The sequence below is a fragment of the Rhipicephalus microplus genome, chromosome 8 (genome assembly GCF_043290135.1).
Source record: "Rhipicephalus microplus isolate Deutch F79 chromosome 8, USDA_Rmic, whole genome shotgun sequence".
Classification (NCBI taxonomy): Eukaryota; Metazoa; Arthropoda; class Arachnida; order Ixodida; family Ixodidae; genus Rhipicephalus; species Rhipicephalus microplus.
The window spans coordinates 21,228,767-21,247,077 of NC_134707.1; the positions used below are offsets into that span (position 1 = coordinate 21,228,767).

The 18,311-nt window shown below is 42.9% G+C and overlaps 1 protein-coding gene across 1 annotated transcript; it reads left to right on the forward strand.

The window, feature by feature from the left end:
* Window positions 1-740: 740 nt before the first annotated feature.
* Window positions 741-16,565, forward strand: LOC119165254 (uncharacterized). Its single transcript, XM_075871272.1, has 3 exons — window positions 741-879; window positions 8,104-8,428; window positions 11,804-16,565. The coding sequence occupies exons 1-3, from the start codon at window positions 810-812 to the stop codon at window positions 14,739-14,741; spliced, it is 3,333 nt and encodes a 1,110-aa protein (XP_075727387.1). The 5' UTR covers window positions 741-809; the 3' UTR covers window positions 14,742-16,565.
* Window positions 16,566-18,311: the final 1,746 nt, after the last annotated feature.

Below are 18,311 nucleotides of genomic sequence, written 5' to 3' on the forward strand. Positions count from 1 at the left end.
AAGTATACACAATGTAAATGTAGCAAGAAGATAACTTGGCGTTCTAAAAATAAATTGACAAACTGTGCTAATGCACTGTCTGGTCAAACTGCCGACCACTACAGCCTGAAGTATTTAAGGAACAGCTCTATTTTGAAGTTTATGTTGTACGTTTTGCTTGCTTCTAAGTTATTACATCCACATTAGACAGGTTGTTCGCGGATTTATTAGCTGATACGCTCATTGTTAGCCCCTGGCGGGCTGATAGCGCCCTGAAGCTGTGGCAATAGGATAAACCCGGGAATGTAGCAGCCACGAGATGAAAGAGGTCTGTCCAAGTATTTCGGGATATTTCAAATAAACACTAGCGAGTAACGTGAGACCACACGCTACCTGAAATTTAACATAAGTTCGATACCCGTTACACTTGCCAGAAGCATGGAGTACGTTCCTAAATTACCGTGAAAGTAAAGGCTTTACTTGTAAGGTGGCACCACCAACACGGCCTAAAATCATTACGTTGAATAGATGTTCACATAAGCTCTGTGTTACTCTGCCCAGTTATTAAGAACAGATGTCAGTTGTTCGGTTATACTTCAGCTATGCAACCATGCTTACAGCAAATCCACTGCAATATTCGGATGTAAATACATTTCCTAAGCTACCCAGACAAGGCACTCAATGCGTTGCATGCAAGCGACACCTCACTATTGGAACAATAGATAGAGCCTGCGAATGCACCTGCAAAGGCGATGCTAACGGCTGTGAGGTCTTCTGAAAATTGAGGCGATAGCTGGCTTCGCACTATTTTGTTCACTGCAAAGAAGAGCATGCAGCACATTGTGGGGACTGTGGTCATGATTTGCATCGTGGTCGTAAACGGAGGCCGCAGGTGTGGGAGTAAGTACAATTTTATTAAGTGTTGTTTCTGAAGGACACAGAGCAAGGGATAATAAACAATGAGGCTGTCTGTAAGAATACTGTGAAGCTGATGTTTATTTGCCCGTATGGAATTATCAGTCAAATTCCCTAGAAAATACACCGCATTACGCGCTCGTACTGGTCCAAATAACGAAGAGGTAGATTGTTATCTCTTTTAAAAAGTTTAGCCAGTCAATCTGGCATTGGAAGATGAAAACATCATGGTCTATTTGCGATTCAACGATCTGCCACATCAAACACTCGTTTCGGTTTCCAATGCTGCATCTGATGCTGCTTCCCTATCAGTCTTCTGTCATTGTCTGCGTAATACATCTAACTTGTTTTGTACCCTGTATTGTGTCTTGCAGCATAAACTAACTCTAGTAACTGCTTTATTGATTGTGTTACTGCCCAAAGACACAAAAACAGCTGGAGATGTCAGAAGGGTAGAGATGCAATGTGAAATATTATACGTGCACTTTGATACAAGTTTATTTGATGGAGACATATCTGTTGGAGACGCCTCGTTAAGTGATGAGAGCATGTAATGATGGTAGCCTTAGCCTGTAGGTTACTACAATGCTTGTGTACAAACTACAAGCTTCTGTTTTAGCCGTGCAATGAAGGAAAGACGTCGTTGTTGTTTTACAAGCACACAACAACACGAGGACTACATTCATCTATATCAGACCAGCCTTTTATTCACGGTCACCAGCGTCTCATTCAGAATAAATCAACCCGACATGCCATCTGTCATTTTTCTGTCATGAAACTGGAGTTTAGCTATCACCGGCGCCACATGGGTTTGCTTGGTTATTTGACAAAATATTACTCAGCAGAGTTTTTCGAAGAATACTGAATGCTACAAATACACCATTCATTTTTTGTACACATTTTTCTGTATTCGTATACCGGCTCCTCGTAAGAGCCGCACCGCTGAGGGCTATAGAATACTCAATAGCGTTAACACGCAAGAAGCACCATCGCATCATCACGCCCCTAACGTTGTATCGGAACTCAGGGGCAAGTGTCATTCACACGCGCTTCAAAAGCATTTATCGTGAAACAAGGGCTACTCTGCTGAGCTTCTTTTGCTCACAATGAATAAAAATGGTCCTTTGAATGTTAATGTGTATATTCGCGATACCAGCGTCATGGTTATTGAGCTAATGTGGTCATTTTAAAAACTTTATTATGTCTGTTGCTGATGTGAAAGTCTAGTCACTGCAGAACAACAAATGCTTCTTAGTTCTGACAAGCATTAGGACGCAGGGTGTAACCATTTTGTAATAAAATGAGAGTTCCAGCTTCTACTACTATTAGGTAAATATTTCTAAATGGCCCCCAGCAATCACTGTGCACCGCTTATATAGCGCTTCAACTCTTCCTCTGATTTGAAAGTACCGTTATCACTGAACTCTTTTTTTGCCTTTTCCTCCGCTCTTCAAGCTTTTTTGTTAAAACGCACATGTTTCATATCGATACATTTACCCCTGTCACGTAAAACATAGCGCTACATGCGATAATTCTACAGTTTTTGTTCTATTCGTTGCTGCCTCCATCACCCTCTATCAAAAAAGAAGAGAACAGCAGCACTGTTTCTCTTTTCTGCCCCGATGCAATGTATGCTCGACGTTAAAGCAGTAATTTGCACGAACCTATAGATTTCCTCTGTGGAGAACGCATGTACAAATATTGAGTAAAATAGTGCTGGTATTCTTGCCAGGCAAAGCACATCCCTTTTAAGTGCCCCCGTAGGTTGATTATAAACATGCTAGGCGAAAATTAAAGTGTTTGTAGAGGCGCCTGTGGCATTTGAATCATCCTCCTGAAATACACCATCGCACTCAATTAGGAATCTAGCAGAGAACAGCCAAGATATTGGTTTATTGTTAAGGTCGGCTCCGTCTTCTCATACGTGATCCATAGTTCCATATCGTTTTAACATGCTCAAGGAACAGTGAATATTTCACCTTCTTTCAAATAGCTCCCAGAAAAACTGAAATAATATCCACGAAATTTTCCCCAACTAGTCTGATTCAACATTTTGTTGCTTTATATGGCTGGGCGTTTTTACAAAGAGAAACAGCTCAAAGTATCATGGTACATTGCCCACGAGAACCAAATAAGTGGTGGTTGTTCTGTTAGAGGCGAAGTTCCTTAAGGCGTGGGCTGTGCGTCCCCTGTACGTAGCCACCTCTCATTTAGTTCTTGCAGTGTCACTAGATGGCAGTACTTATAGCTGATAATGACTTATAGTACTTATGACTTATGACCTAAGTACTTATAGCTGATAAAAAAGGGTTCCTAGTAGTACATCAACAGGCCCAGATGACATTCCAATTAGGCTGATAAAGACATTAGGTCCGAAGTCTAAGCAGGCTTTGAGAGAGGCAGTGAGCAAAATAATAATCGATGGTGAAGTTCCCGACGGATGGAAACTTAGCAGCATGAGCATGATCTATAAAGGAAAGGAGGACAAAGCTGACATAAACAACTACCGCCCTATAACAATGACATCAGTGGTCCACAGGCTGGCAATGCAGATTATGAAGGAAAGACTGCAGGCATGGATAGAAGATGAGGGGGTGCTGGGGGAACTGCAGAATGGGTTTCGGAAACACAGGAGGTTAGAAGACAATCTGTTCTCACTGACGCAGTGCATCGAAATAGCAGAAAAGGAACACAGGCCCCTGTGGCTAGCATTCTTGGATATCAAGGGAGCGTACGATAGCGTGGTTCAAGAGGAATTGTGGAGAATACTGGACACACTAGGCGTGGAACATGTAGTCACTAATCTTTTAAAGGGTATCTATAAAGGTAACAAGATAGTTATAAAGTAGGGAAAACAGGTATCCAAGCCTGCAAAGGTAAAACGGGAGCTTATACAGGGGTGCCCCCTGTCACCCATATTATTCATGATGTATCTACAAGGATTAGAGGAAAAATTAGCCGGAAGTGGGCTGGGCTTCAACCTCTCTTTAGTCAAACAAGGAAAACTTATTGATCAGGCACTACCAGCATTAATGTACGCAGATGATATAGTGCTAATGGCCAACAACAAGGAAGATTTGCAGAGATTGATGGACATCTGCGGTAATGAGGGAGATAGGTTAGATTTTAGATTCAGTAAGGAAAAATCAGCCGTCATGATTTTCAATGACAACGAAGGTAGTGAGCTTAAGATACAGGAGGTCACGCTAGAGATAACAGATAAATACAAATATCTGGGCGTATGGATAAGCAATGGGGCTGAGTACCTGAGGGAACACGAAATATACGTGACGACTAAAGGTAACAGGAATGCAGCAGTGATGAAAAATAGGGCACTGTGGAATTACAATAGGTATGATGTTGTGAGAGGAATATAGAAAGGGGTAATGGTTCCTGGGCTGACGTTCAGCAATGCGGTCTTGTGCATGAGATCAGAAGTTCAAGCAAGATTAGAAATTAAGCAACGTGCAATAGGTAGGTTTGCTTTAGGAGCTCACGGAAATACACCAAATCAGGGAGTACAAGGTGATATCGGATGGACATCATTTGAGGGCAGGGAAGCTAGCAGCAAGATAAAAATTGAGAAGCGATGGAGAGAAATGAAGGAAGAGCGTTGGGCTAGGAAGGTTTTCAGCTACTTGTACATGAAGAATGTCGATGCAAAATGGAGGAAGCGAACCAGGAAGTTGACTGGTAAATACTTAGAAAACAGCAGGTGGCCAAACCAAAAAGAACTATCGGTTAAGAAGAGAGTGAAGGAAACGGAGACTGACATGTGGAAAATGGGCATGATTAAGAAGTCCGCACTAGAGATCTATCGAAGTTTTATGCAGGAAATTGCCAAGGAAAGGATCTATGATAATACCCGGGGTAGTTCTCTACTGTTTGAGGCAAGGACGGGAGTACTGCGAACAAAGACATAACGGGCCAAATACGAAGGGGTAGACACAGTATGCAGTGCGTGTGGCGAGGAAGAAGAAACTGCCGGACACTTGACAATGTTCTGCAAAGGGCTTCACCCTGTAGTTTAGGATGATGGCGCAGAGTTTTTCGAAGCACTGGGGTTTAGGGACCGGGAGGGCAAAATAGACTTTAAGCAAGTAAACTCAACTAGAAGGAGGTTATCTGATTGGTGGCTAAAGTCAAGGCACGAGTGAAAATTAAACTCTTCACTGCAAAGTACGAATCCTCAAACTCACTTTTTAAGGAAAAAAATAGTTTTGGGTTCATTAAGTAATACGGCTTCGTGGCGCTAGCCACCACCTGATCTGAAGGGTACAGCCATATTTATCCATCCATCCATTCATCCATCCATCCAATGAAAAGATGCAAGATGTTATAAACTACACTGTGGTACTTGTAGTTGATGACGAAAGATGTGAGATGTCATAAAAAAGGAATGATGTCCCATATGGCGCGTGTCATTGGTGGAAGGCAATTGTTCGAGTTAGTGCGGCGACGTTCGATAGGGGGAGCGTTGTAATAAAATCGAGTGGGCAAAATGTACGGAGGATTCATGGTTTACCAGGTTTGCCTCCGGAGCTTCGCCCACTCATCATCATTCTAGCTAACGAAACGACTGCGAGCGTACCATGAGCGCCGCACGTAGTCATTACTCATGACTTACATGACATGCATGTCATGATTTCTCCGTTTGGGTTTGTCACTTGTGTTTGCCATGCAGTAATGTCATATCATGCCAATTTTGCAACATAACATGTGAACGGAACCACCGCAAGAACACCAAGACCATCGAATGTAAATCATGAGATTCATCACATACAAGACAAGTCATGATAGTCATGTTATGACTAATCAATTATGCTCGTCATACCATCATGTTATGCTATACCAAATTTGGTATTGATACCAATAACGAAACGCCTAGGTAGGTAGGGGAGATAAACAACAAGAGGGAAGGCAGGGAGGTTAACCAGACACATGCCCGGTATGCTACCCTATGCTGGGGGAATGGGAAGGGGGCATAAAGATGAGAGAGAGGGGAGAGCTAACAGTCGCAGGCGGACAGACAGACAGACAGACAGACGAATAAATAGATAGATAAATAGATAGAAAGATAGATACATAGATAGATAGATAGAAAGATAGATACATAGATAGATAGATAGAAAGATAGATAGAAAGATAGATACATAGATAGAAAGATAGATACATAGATAGATAGATAGATAGATAGATAGATAGATAGATAGATAGATAGATAGATAGATAGATAGATAGATAGATAGATAGATAGATAGACAGACAGACAGACAGACAGACAGACAGACAGACAGACAGACAGACAGACAGATAGATAGATAGATAGATAGATAGATGGATAGATAGATAGATAGATAGATAGATAGATAGATAGATAAATAGATAAATAGATAGATAGATAGATAGATAGATAGATAGATAGATAGATAGATAGATAGATAGATAGATAGATAGATAGATAGATAGATAGATAGATAGATAGATAGATAGATAGACAGACAGACAGACAGACAGACAGACAGACAGACAGACAGACAGACAGACAGACAGATAGATAGATAGATAGATAGATAGATAGATAGATAGATAGATAGATAGATAGATAGATAGATAGATAGATAGATAGATAGATAGATAGATAGATAGATAGATAGATAGATAGATAGACAGATAGACAGACAGACAGACAGACAGACAGACAGACAGACAGACAGACAGACAGACAGATAGATAGATAGCTAGATAGCTAGATAGATAGATAGATAGATAGATAGATAGATAGATAGATAGATAGATAGATAGATAGATAGATAGATAGATAGATAGATAGACAGACAGACAGACAGACAGACAGACAGACAGACAGACAGACAGACAGATAGATAGATAGATAGATAGATAGATAGATAGATAGATAGATAGATAGATAGATAGACAGACAGACAGACAGACAGACAGACAGACAGACAGACAGACAGACAGACAGATAGATAGATAGATAGATAGATAGATAGATAGATAGATAGATAGATAGATAGATAGATAGATAGATAGATAGATAGATAGATAGATAGATAGATAGATAGATAGATAGATAGATAGATAGATAGATAGATAGATAGATAGACAGACAGACAGACAGACAGACAGACAGACAGACAGACAGATACGCTAAAAGTCGCCGAAGCTCACTAAGAAATGCTTCGCATTTAATAATTGTTGGGATCAAACATCCCAAAACCACCACATCATTAGGAGAAATGCCGTAGTGGAGGGCTCCGGAAATTTGGACAACCCCTTTCCAAGAATAACAAATCCACAGGATGATTAAGGCCCAGGTCCTCACCACTCAACTCATGGCCGTCCAGTGGGAGGGTGGTTAGGTTTAAGCTGACCGTCTCCGAGTGGGCCTAGCCAGGTTACACTGAGTGAACTGGCGTTCATTGTGCGCCAAATAAGGTTGTTTCACTCACTCACTCACTCACCTGGGGTTCTTTATTGTGCACCTAAATGTAAGCACACAAACCTCAATCATTTGCTCCATCATCGAAAATGCGGCGATCGCTGCGGGGATTCCATCCCGTGACCTACGGCTCAGCAGCCGAGTGCTTAGCCACTAGGCTAAAGGCGTGTTGGGCACTGCGACAGATCGTTGTGTAGATATTTGCCACTTTATTGTATATTTCGATTATTATTGAGTCTCACCATGATAAATGTATACGTACCTTCTGTGCCCACAGCAATGTGTTTAAAGTTTCCTTTTCCCCTCGCGCTGTCACCGCTTGGAACACCCTACCAGGTGAAGCTGTTAATATTACAAATATTGATGAACTTAGTTCTTTTGTGGAGCAGTTAACTGAGCCAGTATAGTTACATTTTGCGGTTCTTATTTTTGCGATAACGAAAAACGTGTTTTGCAGTAGTGCTTTGTAATCTTTGTACATATATATTGTTTTTCATGCGTAGTAAGTGGTTTTTTATTATTACTGTTTTTTTCTCGTCTCGTGTACGGGAAGAGCACCAACGTAGTATTGTTGTACCCTCTATTGTAAGTGCTTCGCTGTTGTGCGTATCGTCCCTCAAAATATTGTATTTTCTGGACTTTGTATCTACTTGGTTACCTGTGATGATGTATGCCCGCTTCCTGTATGGGTCTGAAGAAGGCCTACAATATTGTTAAATAAATAAAAATAATTCACAACGCAGATGCACAAGTTTGTGGACCTACACAGTGTGGGCCCCTAGAAAGGCCCGTTCACGGGAGCCCTCGGCGCGACCGCTTTTGCCGACCCTTGTTCACACCCCCTTGGGAGCTGTGGAAACTTCGCAGCTGCGTCTGCAAGCGGCGCTACTTACGCAATTCGTGGGGCGAGTGCATCCCCCGGCTAAAGTGTATACCTTGCAAGTTCAAATGGCAGCGGGATTATCGTACATGCGCACCGGGATGTCCAGCAACCTGCCACGAGACATTTAGGACGTCCTGCAACGTACCCTGTACAGACGGATGCGTCTGTCCTCCGGGTTGGGTTGTGTGAGTGTAAAATTCCAATTTATCCTTATAGAAAGCGATCTTCGTTAAAGGATGTATGAACATCGCCCCATTTCTCTACCATGCTTGCGCTTTCGTGTGGCCACTTTAGGACCATTAGATCATAACTTCAAGGGCAGAAAGAAAGTATAATGTCGATAAATAGACAAAACGATGAGCATGTGAATTAACAGTGTACTTGTGTGAGAATAAAAAAAACGAGAGTGAGTACCTGCCCTCAGTGAACCGATACTAACGTGGTTGATTGATTTGTGAGGTTTGACGTTCCAAATTCACGATTTGATTATGAGAGACGCAACCGATACTAATTTTTTTTCTGCTTGCACCTTTCGTCACTATTCACGCCACTCAATGTTGTAATGAACATCTGAAGGCTTGGCGGGAGTACTTTAGCCGCGCACTTTTGTGAGGTCTTAAAGTGTCATCATTCATCACCATGAATGATTCAATTCACAGGGATAGACCAACATTGACACGCGTACACCTCAGAACCTTCCTTCTTTTATTTTCATTCGTGTTCAACGTATACATGTCTAGGTATACGCCTGTGTGCTGTATTAAAGGAAAAGGTGGGAAGATTTTAACTACTGTTTTGATATAGCAGTGTATTTCTTCTTGACACCATGATAAATGTTCATAATATGTTTTTTTTATGTAAAAGGTCAATAGTGCGCAAAATGGCGCAGTTCACGCTATTTCCTCAACGCTGATTGTATGCGTGAAACTGGAAACGTCACACCTATCACATGTTTGGGTACCTTTTTAAATAAAAAAAGCATTTACTGCGTCTTAAGAAGGAGTAGTGTAAGTTGGAGTATAGGAAAGCATCAAAGTGGAAACCCTGGCTCATTCTATAAAAGTTAAGAAAAGAAAGAAATGCATAGCGAAATTCGTTGGCGTGCCTTTCGCAAGTGTTTCTGAAAGCAAGTCGCGTCTGGTTGCTGCATTGCTTTGTCGCACGTGAAAAGTATGGGTCGATAGGGCATTGTGAGAACGCCTAAACAACAGTGCGTTATTTTTTAAATATTTGAGACATTGTTTTTCAAGAATAGCCAAATGCGAAAACCGAGACCAGGCTAAATTTTAGTGGAACGTAAACCATGCCAAAGTACCTTAAATTTACACAACAGTTGTGATCAAAATTAGGCAATTATTTAATGCAATATGAGCTTGAAAAGGCAGTTTCTAATGGCAAATGAGCCAAGTACTCCAAATGTTTCAATCAAAGTGAGCCACATTCATTAAACCAGCTCTGCCTTAACAAATATGATCAAAATAACCAACGCGGTTCCACCCAAAATGTTTCATTTGTGTCTCAGTTGCTTTGTTATCGTGTATACGTTCCAGAATTAGGTTTTTTAGCGCGAATCATCACTTATCGAAGGACATTATGTTTAGCGACAAAACTCGATTGTGAAGAGTAAGAGGCTCACTTGTTCACTTCTTGCATCTTAGTGATTGTTCTCAACTTTAGCTCAACAGTATCTTGTCCTCCGTTAACTCTAACATGGTATATTTGAAATAAAATGGGTATGAAATAAAGATATTGGGTGTCTGCCTATTCCCTAAACAAGAAGAAGTGGTCAGCAAAGGCATGACATAAAACTAACTGGAACATTTTTCAAGGCATTTCATTGATACCAGGAACAAGAAAACACTGAAGACAGTCTAAAATAGTGCCCCTTCTACTCGTTCTTCGAGTCTATAGTAATCACCATTACGCCCATGTATCGAAGCTCAGCCCGGATGGAAGCACAAGTATTATGTTAATTATATCACAAATATTGCTATACCGTAAATTTTAATTGTTTTACACTTATTCAATTAACTAATTTATATCCAAATGAAATGTTTCAATCTATAGAATCCAAATGCAAGCTTCACTTCACAATACTGTCAATAATCGGCTTAGTATTGTTTAGCGATATTATAGATTTGTGGTATTTTTAGGAGAAGAACATACTGGCAAAGAGTTGTTTGAGCAGGCCCAATCATATTGTCAGTAGAAATAACGTGTGTTTTTCTCAGTTTCATTTTATGTGCATTTGGCTCTTTTAGAAAAAAAAAACGCCTCATTTTTTACTGGGTTTTAAATCAACACACCGTTACTGTTCAAAAAGAAGTGCGAATTTGCAGGGCTGATTTTTCTGCTGGGCACTACAATATTGAGATTTGACAGACAACAGTGCTTAAGAAGGTAAAGCGGATGGTATTAAAAGCAAAGCTAGTTGACTTGTGGAAAAAAAAGAGAAGTTTATAAAATGAAATAACTTGTCGTGGACAAAGACCGTTCACAGTAATATCAGACATTTTTTTTATTTCTGCATTCGCTTTTGTTTTTGATAAAACCCTGTCAGGGCAATATGCCACAGCCTTAAAATGATATCATAAACCGCAAACATCCCTATCACCGAATTCAGCGAGCTGCGTTCACATGTGGTCAGTAATTTACGCATTTTTAGACGTGACTAACCTTTTCTGCAATAAACAAAAGCATCTTTTTTTTTAAGTTGTAACTTCCAAATAAACCGCAGACAAAACTTGATCAAACGTTTTCGGCTCAATGAATAAATTTCGATTCCCCAACAATGCCGCAATATGTCAGCGTTATAATCACCTTAGAAAAATGAGTGAGCTAAGACATTTCACGTGATTTATCTTTGTTTTTCCAGAAATAACTTTGTATAAATTGGTGGCTATGGTAACTTCCAGTTTTGCCTAGATGACTGTTTTATGCATTTATTTTACAATATATCAATAAAACCTCTACCCACCCTCATCACGCTCATAGATTCACGTTGACTAGGCGGCACGCTGCGCCCATGCATGGAGTCGTGGACATGGCACTCGGTACGGCTGGTCATACCGAACGTAGCTACAGGTGGTGGCGATTGATTTAGTGATTGAATAAAACTAATTGTCTCCCTGTAACTTTCCCTTTTGGCCTGATCACTGAATTTGTTAATTCTTTCAGCACATCTAATCACATCGTTCACCCGTAATTGCTTCACGTGGCCGTCTTTCATACTTTCATCGTCCAGTCATGATGCCTCAATCCTTTATACGGGTGACATGTGGGCTGCATGTCAGGGCCGCCCTCACGGGCTTTTCTACGACGTAGCATAGAAACTGTGACAAAAACAGGAGCGCGGTAGCTTTTTGTTATCACTACGTTGCGATTTTGTATTTCGAAAAGCTGTAGATCACTCTTTCAATTCTCTAAACTTTCAGAATAATGAAATAATTGTGATGGCATAGCACTCCGTTAGATCAATTTTGAACTATAGTGTGATTATATAGACTGGGTTGAATGGGTAGCTCTCATACTTGAATTACATCGACATTATTTCAACGCAGGCACCCAAAGTACCCCCGGAAGTGTGTCAAAGCCCACAAGTGTCTGCCGAGATGTCCACCTCATTCAAGTTACCAAGCCTGTGTTTCCACTTGCCTGCCTAAGTGCGGTCAAACGCCACCCACGAAGTGCCACGTTATTTGCGACAGAGGAGCCTGTATTTGCAAAAAGGGCTACCTTGAGTACGAGCAAAATGGGGAAAAGACTTGCGTGCTCCAGGCATTGTGTCCTTGGAATAATCGCACTACACATCTGTTTAGTCCTAACGCAACTGAGCACACTGGCACCATAGAGGGATCAGCAACATCAGGGGCATTCATCAGTGACACAGAAAGTGTTCCAGGACAACCAGAACACGCAGGCCATGGTTTCACTATTTCCAGGGTCCCCACTAATGTTACGTCGACACACCTACTGGGCACTTCAAGTGAAAATTCAGGTCATGGCGCGGTTACCTCGAGTGGAGGTAGCGAATCACTGTTATCAGGCGGAGGCCGAATAGGCAGCGCAGGTCTCGATACCCGACTCGAGAACCCAATAAGTACAGGTAGACATGTCCTTATTGGTACATCAAGGAACACAGAGGTTGCAGTTGCAAGTGGCTCCTCGGGGTTTGAAGAGGCTACAGCTGGGGCGCACTCAAATAGTGCACCCCGCAGCAGCCCAGAAAGAGTAGTCGAGAGCGTCACGGCATCTGTTATTGCTGGTAGATTACCGAATTCAAGGCCAACAGTGACACTTGCTTCCTCTGGAGTTGGAAAAGCTACCATCGGGGTGCCCTCAGGTGGTCTGCTGAACTCAGGCACCACAGGAATACCTCCCATTCCCACCACTGACACCGAATCTGCAAGGGAAAACACCCATCTTATCATTCCAGGAAACACGGGGTCGGCAGCCCCAGGTGGTTTCTCGGAAGTTGCCGAGGCAGCTTCTACTTCATCTAACACTATCCACCAAGACTTAGCCAGTACCGCCAGCAGTTTTGTCGAACTTGCTGGAAGAAATATCTTTCGCAGTAACTTAAGGAATGGCATGGTTCCAGGCACAGCAGGTCCCTCAAGAGTTGCTGAGGCTACCTTGCGGGCAACCTCAACTGGCACAGTGCCACCGAGCTTCAGAAGTATGACAGGTCTTACCTTTCAGCCTGAAGAGGTAAGAGCACACATATCTGGCACTACAAGTATTTCTACCACAGGCAGAAGTCCGGGATCCCCCAGACTCGTAAACCAACTACAGGGTGTCATACGAAAGCCAGGTTCTTCGAGTGAACCAATCGACACACATGTCTCGAATGTCGGCGGAACAGGTGTCGAGGTCCCTCGTCCACTTAATACTGCAGGTAACATCATAGTCCCCGTGGCCGAAAGTGCAGGTTCTGTAATAGGAGAAGGAAGCACAGGTGGGACAGACCACGTTGGAGGAAGTATTGGAGTTACGCACTCAACAAGCAATCGAGAAAGTATTCATGCGAGTAGCCCAAGGACTGCTGTTAATACTGGTGGAAGTGAGTTCTCGCGGCTCCACGCGGCTGCTGTTGGATTACCTTCAGATAGTGCACTGAGCGACAGTCTAGCACATATAGGCCGCAGCATGGTTGTACCTAGACCGATTATTGGCGGGCATACATCCGAAAGTACCACCATTTCATCTGCTAATGTAGAAGCAAACTCCAATAGTAGTGGAATCTTTTCCGGTAATGCTGGTACCGCTGCCTCAGGTTCAATACTTCACGCTGCTGGGGCACCAAGTCGACCTAATTTGGGCAGCAGCACTCACTACTCAGTACGAAATATCAATTCTGGAGAAACCCGTTCTACTTTTGATGGTACAGTAAGAGCAAATGCACTACCAGGTGGTAGTGTGACGCAACGAAGGCCCGTGGCAACAGGGGCAACACATGATGCGTTGCGACCTCTGACCACATCAACAGGCATTGCGGTAAATATGCCTACAGTGACTGTTTCTGTGGTTAGAGGAGAAAGTCCCACCTCTATCACACTGACTGGCTCACCAACTATGGTGCCTCCCATTTCTGCACAGCGTAACAGGCTTAGCCTTAGTGTACCATCAGATTCAAGTACAAGCCGCAATACCGCTGCAGAATTTGGCACTATTGTCCCCGAATCTGGCTCAAGAAATCTGTACAGCCCAGTGGCCACAACAAATTTGTCAAGAAATACGCCAACAAGAGTTACCACGTCCACAGCAGGTGAAACTTCTTCAAGTACAAATACGCATCTAAGAGGAACTTTTCTCCTCATGGGCACAAACCCCTCTGCTACTGTGGATCTTTCTCGTGGCAGAGGAGCGATGTCAGAAGGCCTCCCAGTAACGCCTACGGGAAACATATTGCCGCCCATGAATGAAGGAGCTGCCTCAGTTTCAAGGGTATCCGCGGCATCAGGAATTCACGTAGGAAGTATGGCACCCAGAGGAGTCGTGCCTGTAAGCAGTAGCACTAATCGGGAAGAGCTGTCTCCAGGCGCTGTGAGAAGTGAAAACTCCAGCTCGACAATTACGACAAGTGCTCCTGGGCCCAGTGGTGCAATACCTACATCAGGAAGCCTTACTGGAGTAAGGGTAAGCACAGGGGAAGTTGCAGCAGTAAGCAATCCAACAACTATACCCACCTCTGGTACCGCAAGCCCTCTTCTAACAGAAAGCATAGCAGGTACCCCGACAGGATCCCCCAGGGGCATCTCTGCATCTATCAGTGGTACAACAGACCTAGATGTAATACCAACTGTTTCTTCGGGAACAGAACTCAAAAATATATTAGCTTTGTTAGGTCACCAATCGAGTAGTACTACACCGTATTTCTCTGAACTCACTAATACAAGAGAAGCGATTAATCGTTATGACGCTATGCCAAGTGACTCCATGCCTGTAGGGGCCGAAACTATATTACGGGCTCTCAGTGACTCAGCAAGAAAAAGGTAGCTTGCAATCACACTTAGACCAGAAACATGGGCTCTAATATCCCGTACAATCTTTCTTGATTGAAACTGCGACAAGCCCTGGAGCTCTGTCTCTTGTAATTATGGTAGGTCATCATAGCGTTTTTAGAGCATACAGATAGGAACAACGAAAAAATCGGATCAGATAGCCATGGGGACAGGGTGTTGGAGCCCCCAACATTGTCCTTAGCACAATAATTTGGATTGGGTAGTGTAGTTACTGATATCATTGAGTTCAAACAGTTGATGCCAAGGGTTATTGAATACACTTGCGCTAAAGAACACTATTGAACACGCATTACGTTGATAGTATTATTCGCGTGGAATAAAATTGCGCCATAGATAAATGATATGTACATAACTTCGGGCATATACCAGACGCAATCACACCCATCTGCGGCGCATTTTTCTAGAGTGACACCAGTGCGCCCAATGAGCATTTGCTCGGAAAAATAAACACTTTTCAGACAATAACAACATTTGAGAAGGAAGCATTTATTATATTGATACGAGTATATTTGTAACATTTTCGCAGTGACAAATTGGTTAAAAGTGAATATGGGGGTTGTTTACCAGCCCTCGCGCCCCCACCCTCCACTCGCGGCTGCCAATGCGCTGACCCAGTGTTTGGTGTGCGATGAAATACGTGGCTTCCCGTAAGCGACAGTGAAGTTTGAAGATGCAGAAGACGCAGCAGGGCCATGAGGCGCTTTTTCACACATAAAGTCGGTCACATGGCGTAGCACAGGGAAGGGGCAAGAGTACTTAGAGAAAAACTTTTCGAACTGGCCGACATGTCGAGAAGGAGACTACAGGAGGACAAAGTAACCCGAATAAAAGTTAAAGTTCCAGTGATGCCAGTCGTCTATTACGGGCAAAATCGTGAGTCGGCAAGGCGGCGATTGCCCATCTGACATGCCTATTCAGCCGTGGCGGTAGCATAATAGTCATACGCTCTCGAATTGCTCGCATGGCTCGACACGAGCTTGCAAAATAGCAAGGTCGGTTATCCTCTACTGAGAAGATAAAAAAATGAGAATATCCAGCAGTGTCGTGGCGCAAGGTGTTGGGTGCAGAAGTGATAAAAGGTAACGCAGTGTCCAAGTTGCAAATATTAGTCAAAACAAGCATGTAGAGCATGTCAGTTATCATGCGGTTCAAACGCTCCGTGAGGCTGTTTGTCTGGAAATAGTGAGCCATGGTGAGCTTGTCTTTTTGTTCTTATCGATGATATTAGATAAGAACTACCCCCCTCTGCCTCAGACAAATTGTCGAAGCACGGCGTGGGGCACAATGACCTCTTGCATGAAGAATTTAGTTATATCTGTAGCGCAACTACAGATACTTTTCTTTTTTCTACAGAATTTTTCTTGCTTTTTTCAAAGTATCTGGTTTTTGTTGTTGTTGTTGTTTTTTGTATTTAGCTCGCTTTCATTATTTTGTATAATCTTGTTTTTACATTGTGGAGGCGTACAAAGATATGTTTCATGTGTCCGTTCCCCTATGTAATACCTCTTCGGGGGCCTTCAGGGGTATTATGAAATAAATAAATAAATAAATAAATAAATAAATAAATAAACTGCTCGGTAGAGGTTCCATGATAGCAAATCGGGTAAATAATCTGTTGTAACAGCGATTCACCTGTTTTCTTTGTTAGAAAGATGGGAGAGACTGACAAGGTTGAGGCCGATACCAAATAAAGGCTTGGCGGGTTTGTCAATAGGTTGAAGGAGTGCGGCAGGGTGTGAAGTTGGTTTTCCACGGCATTGACATGTTTGCCAATAATAAACGGGAAGATGTATCGAAAGATAGCGTCTGGACCATAAAAAGCGCCAACTAACGCAGTCGTATGGCCTGGCAGCGCCAGGGTCGCCGGTCGTCGGTACATCAAGCAGTTGCTGTAGCAAAGGCAGCCACAAAAGAACGAGTACTACAAAAAGTAGCTCCTGTCTCACGGGAAGTATTTTCCGGCGGTATAAAATGCCGTCTATATGACGAAAACTTGGTGCGAGCTGTTCCTCAGGTGGCCCTTCAGGTGGTTAACTAGATCGCGAAGAGAGGCGTCACGCCGTTTCTCATCAGCATCGTTGCTGAAAGTGGAGCGTGAGGGTGTGACTACACAGGCGTGTCGTCCGTTGCGACATCTGGAGCGTTCACGGGGTACGAAGATGGGCAATCGGTACTTTGAGAAAACAGCTGCACTGGTACAACGCAGCATACGTGAATTCCTGGAGACGGAGAGCCCAAAGAGCTTGGCGTCCTGTTTAATCTTTGAGTGTTCCAAACCAGCAAACAGCGTGATGGTCTATGGTCACGGTGCAATGTCGGCCATATAAGCACCAGGACAGCTGTCAAAAGCTGAACAAAGAAATGTTATTAGGTCTTCATCAGAAACGCATCACATCAAACAGTAATTGTGTTTTAATAAAAACCACTATTATTACCTCTAATATTCCTCTTGAAAAGTGACAAAGGCTACAATGTATCGACCACGACGTGATGATGCCCTTAGTGGCACAACATTCAGGTAGATCTGAAGAGGGCCCCGCCGCGGTGGTCTAGTGGCTGAGGTACTTGGCTACTGACCTGCAGGTCACAGGAACGAATCCCGCCTGCAGCGGCTGCATTTTCGATGGAGGCGAAAATGCTGTAGGCCCATGTGTTCAGATTTGCCGGCACGTTAAAGAATCCCTGGTGGAAAGAATTTCCGGAGCCCTCCGCTACGGCGTCTCTCATAATCATATGGTGGTTTTGGGATGTTAAATCCCACATATAATCATTAGGTCTGAAGAGGACTTAAACTTGGAGAATGCGGCCAATTTCATAAATAAAGAACTCCGTGACATGTGTTTTAGTAATGTATAAATACACGGTGTGCACAGATCGGTGTGCGTGAGCAAAAACAATTGTTCCAAAACACAACCTCGAACGTACGTGCCTCAGTGCTGAAAATCCAGTGGGTGCCACTGTCGCTGAATTACAGATGTTCATTCACGAACATACTTATAAAACAGCGTAATGAAAGCCACTGACATATCCCAAAGGTGTTTGTTTCTGATTTATCGTCGAGGTCACTCTGATAGAAATGCAATGTTCCACACGGAGATCAATGTCCCCGATTATTTTGAAAATTAGGAAATTTACTTGATCAAACAAGCACCAGAAGGAAGACGTGGGGATGATTAATTCGAATAAAAAGGCATGCGCTGCCCGCACAATATGGCAGCGGAAAAATGCAGTGGAGCTGATTGGTATCTAGGCGGTTAGGGTGTCCACAAAGTTAGTGTTGCTAAGTTTTTTGGTATTGTAGTTGAATTTTCTAATTTCAGTCAGATGATGCTCAGTTGTGCTAATCATTTGGAGATGATGCTTGTTGTTTTTATATATTCTGCGAGGCATTGAAAGTTGTTCCCAGCTAGTAACCTGGTTCAGCTGAATTATGCTTTATTGCATCTACCTACTGATATACTTCCAGTGTAACAAATTCACACGTGCGTGCACGTCACGTCTGTAAAACGTAGCCCTCTGTAATCCAGGTGCGCCTGACCGTCGA

Excerpts from the sequence above, each read along its gene's own strand:
- LOC119165254 (XM_075871272.1), top strand. The coding sequence starts at position 810 with ATGCAGCACATTGTGGGGACTGTGGTCATGATTTGCATCGTGGTCGTA. Across the intron at positions 880-8,103 it reads CGGAGGCCGCAGGTGTGGGA|ATGCACAAGTTTGTGGACCT; the intron begins GTAAGTACAATT and ends TTCACAACGCAG. Across the intron at positions 8,429-11,803 it reads TGTCCTCCGGGTTGGGTTGT|GCACCCAAAGTACCCCCGGA; the intron begins GTGAGTGTAAAA and ends ATTTCAACGCAG.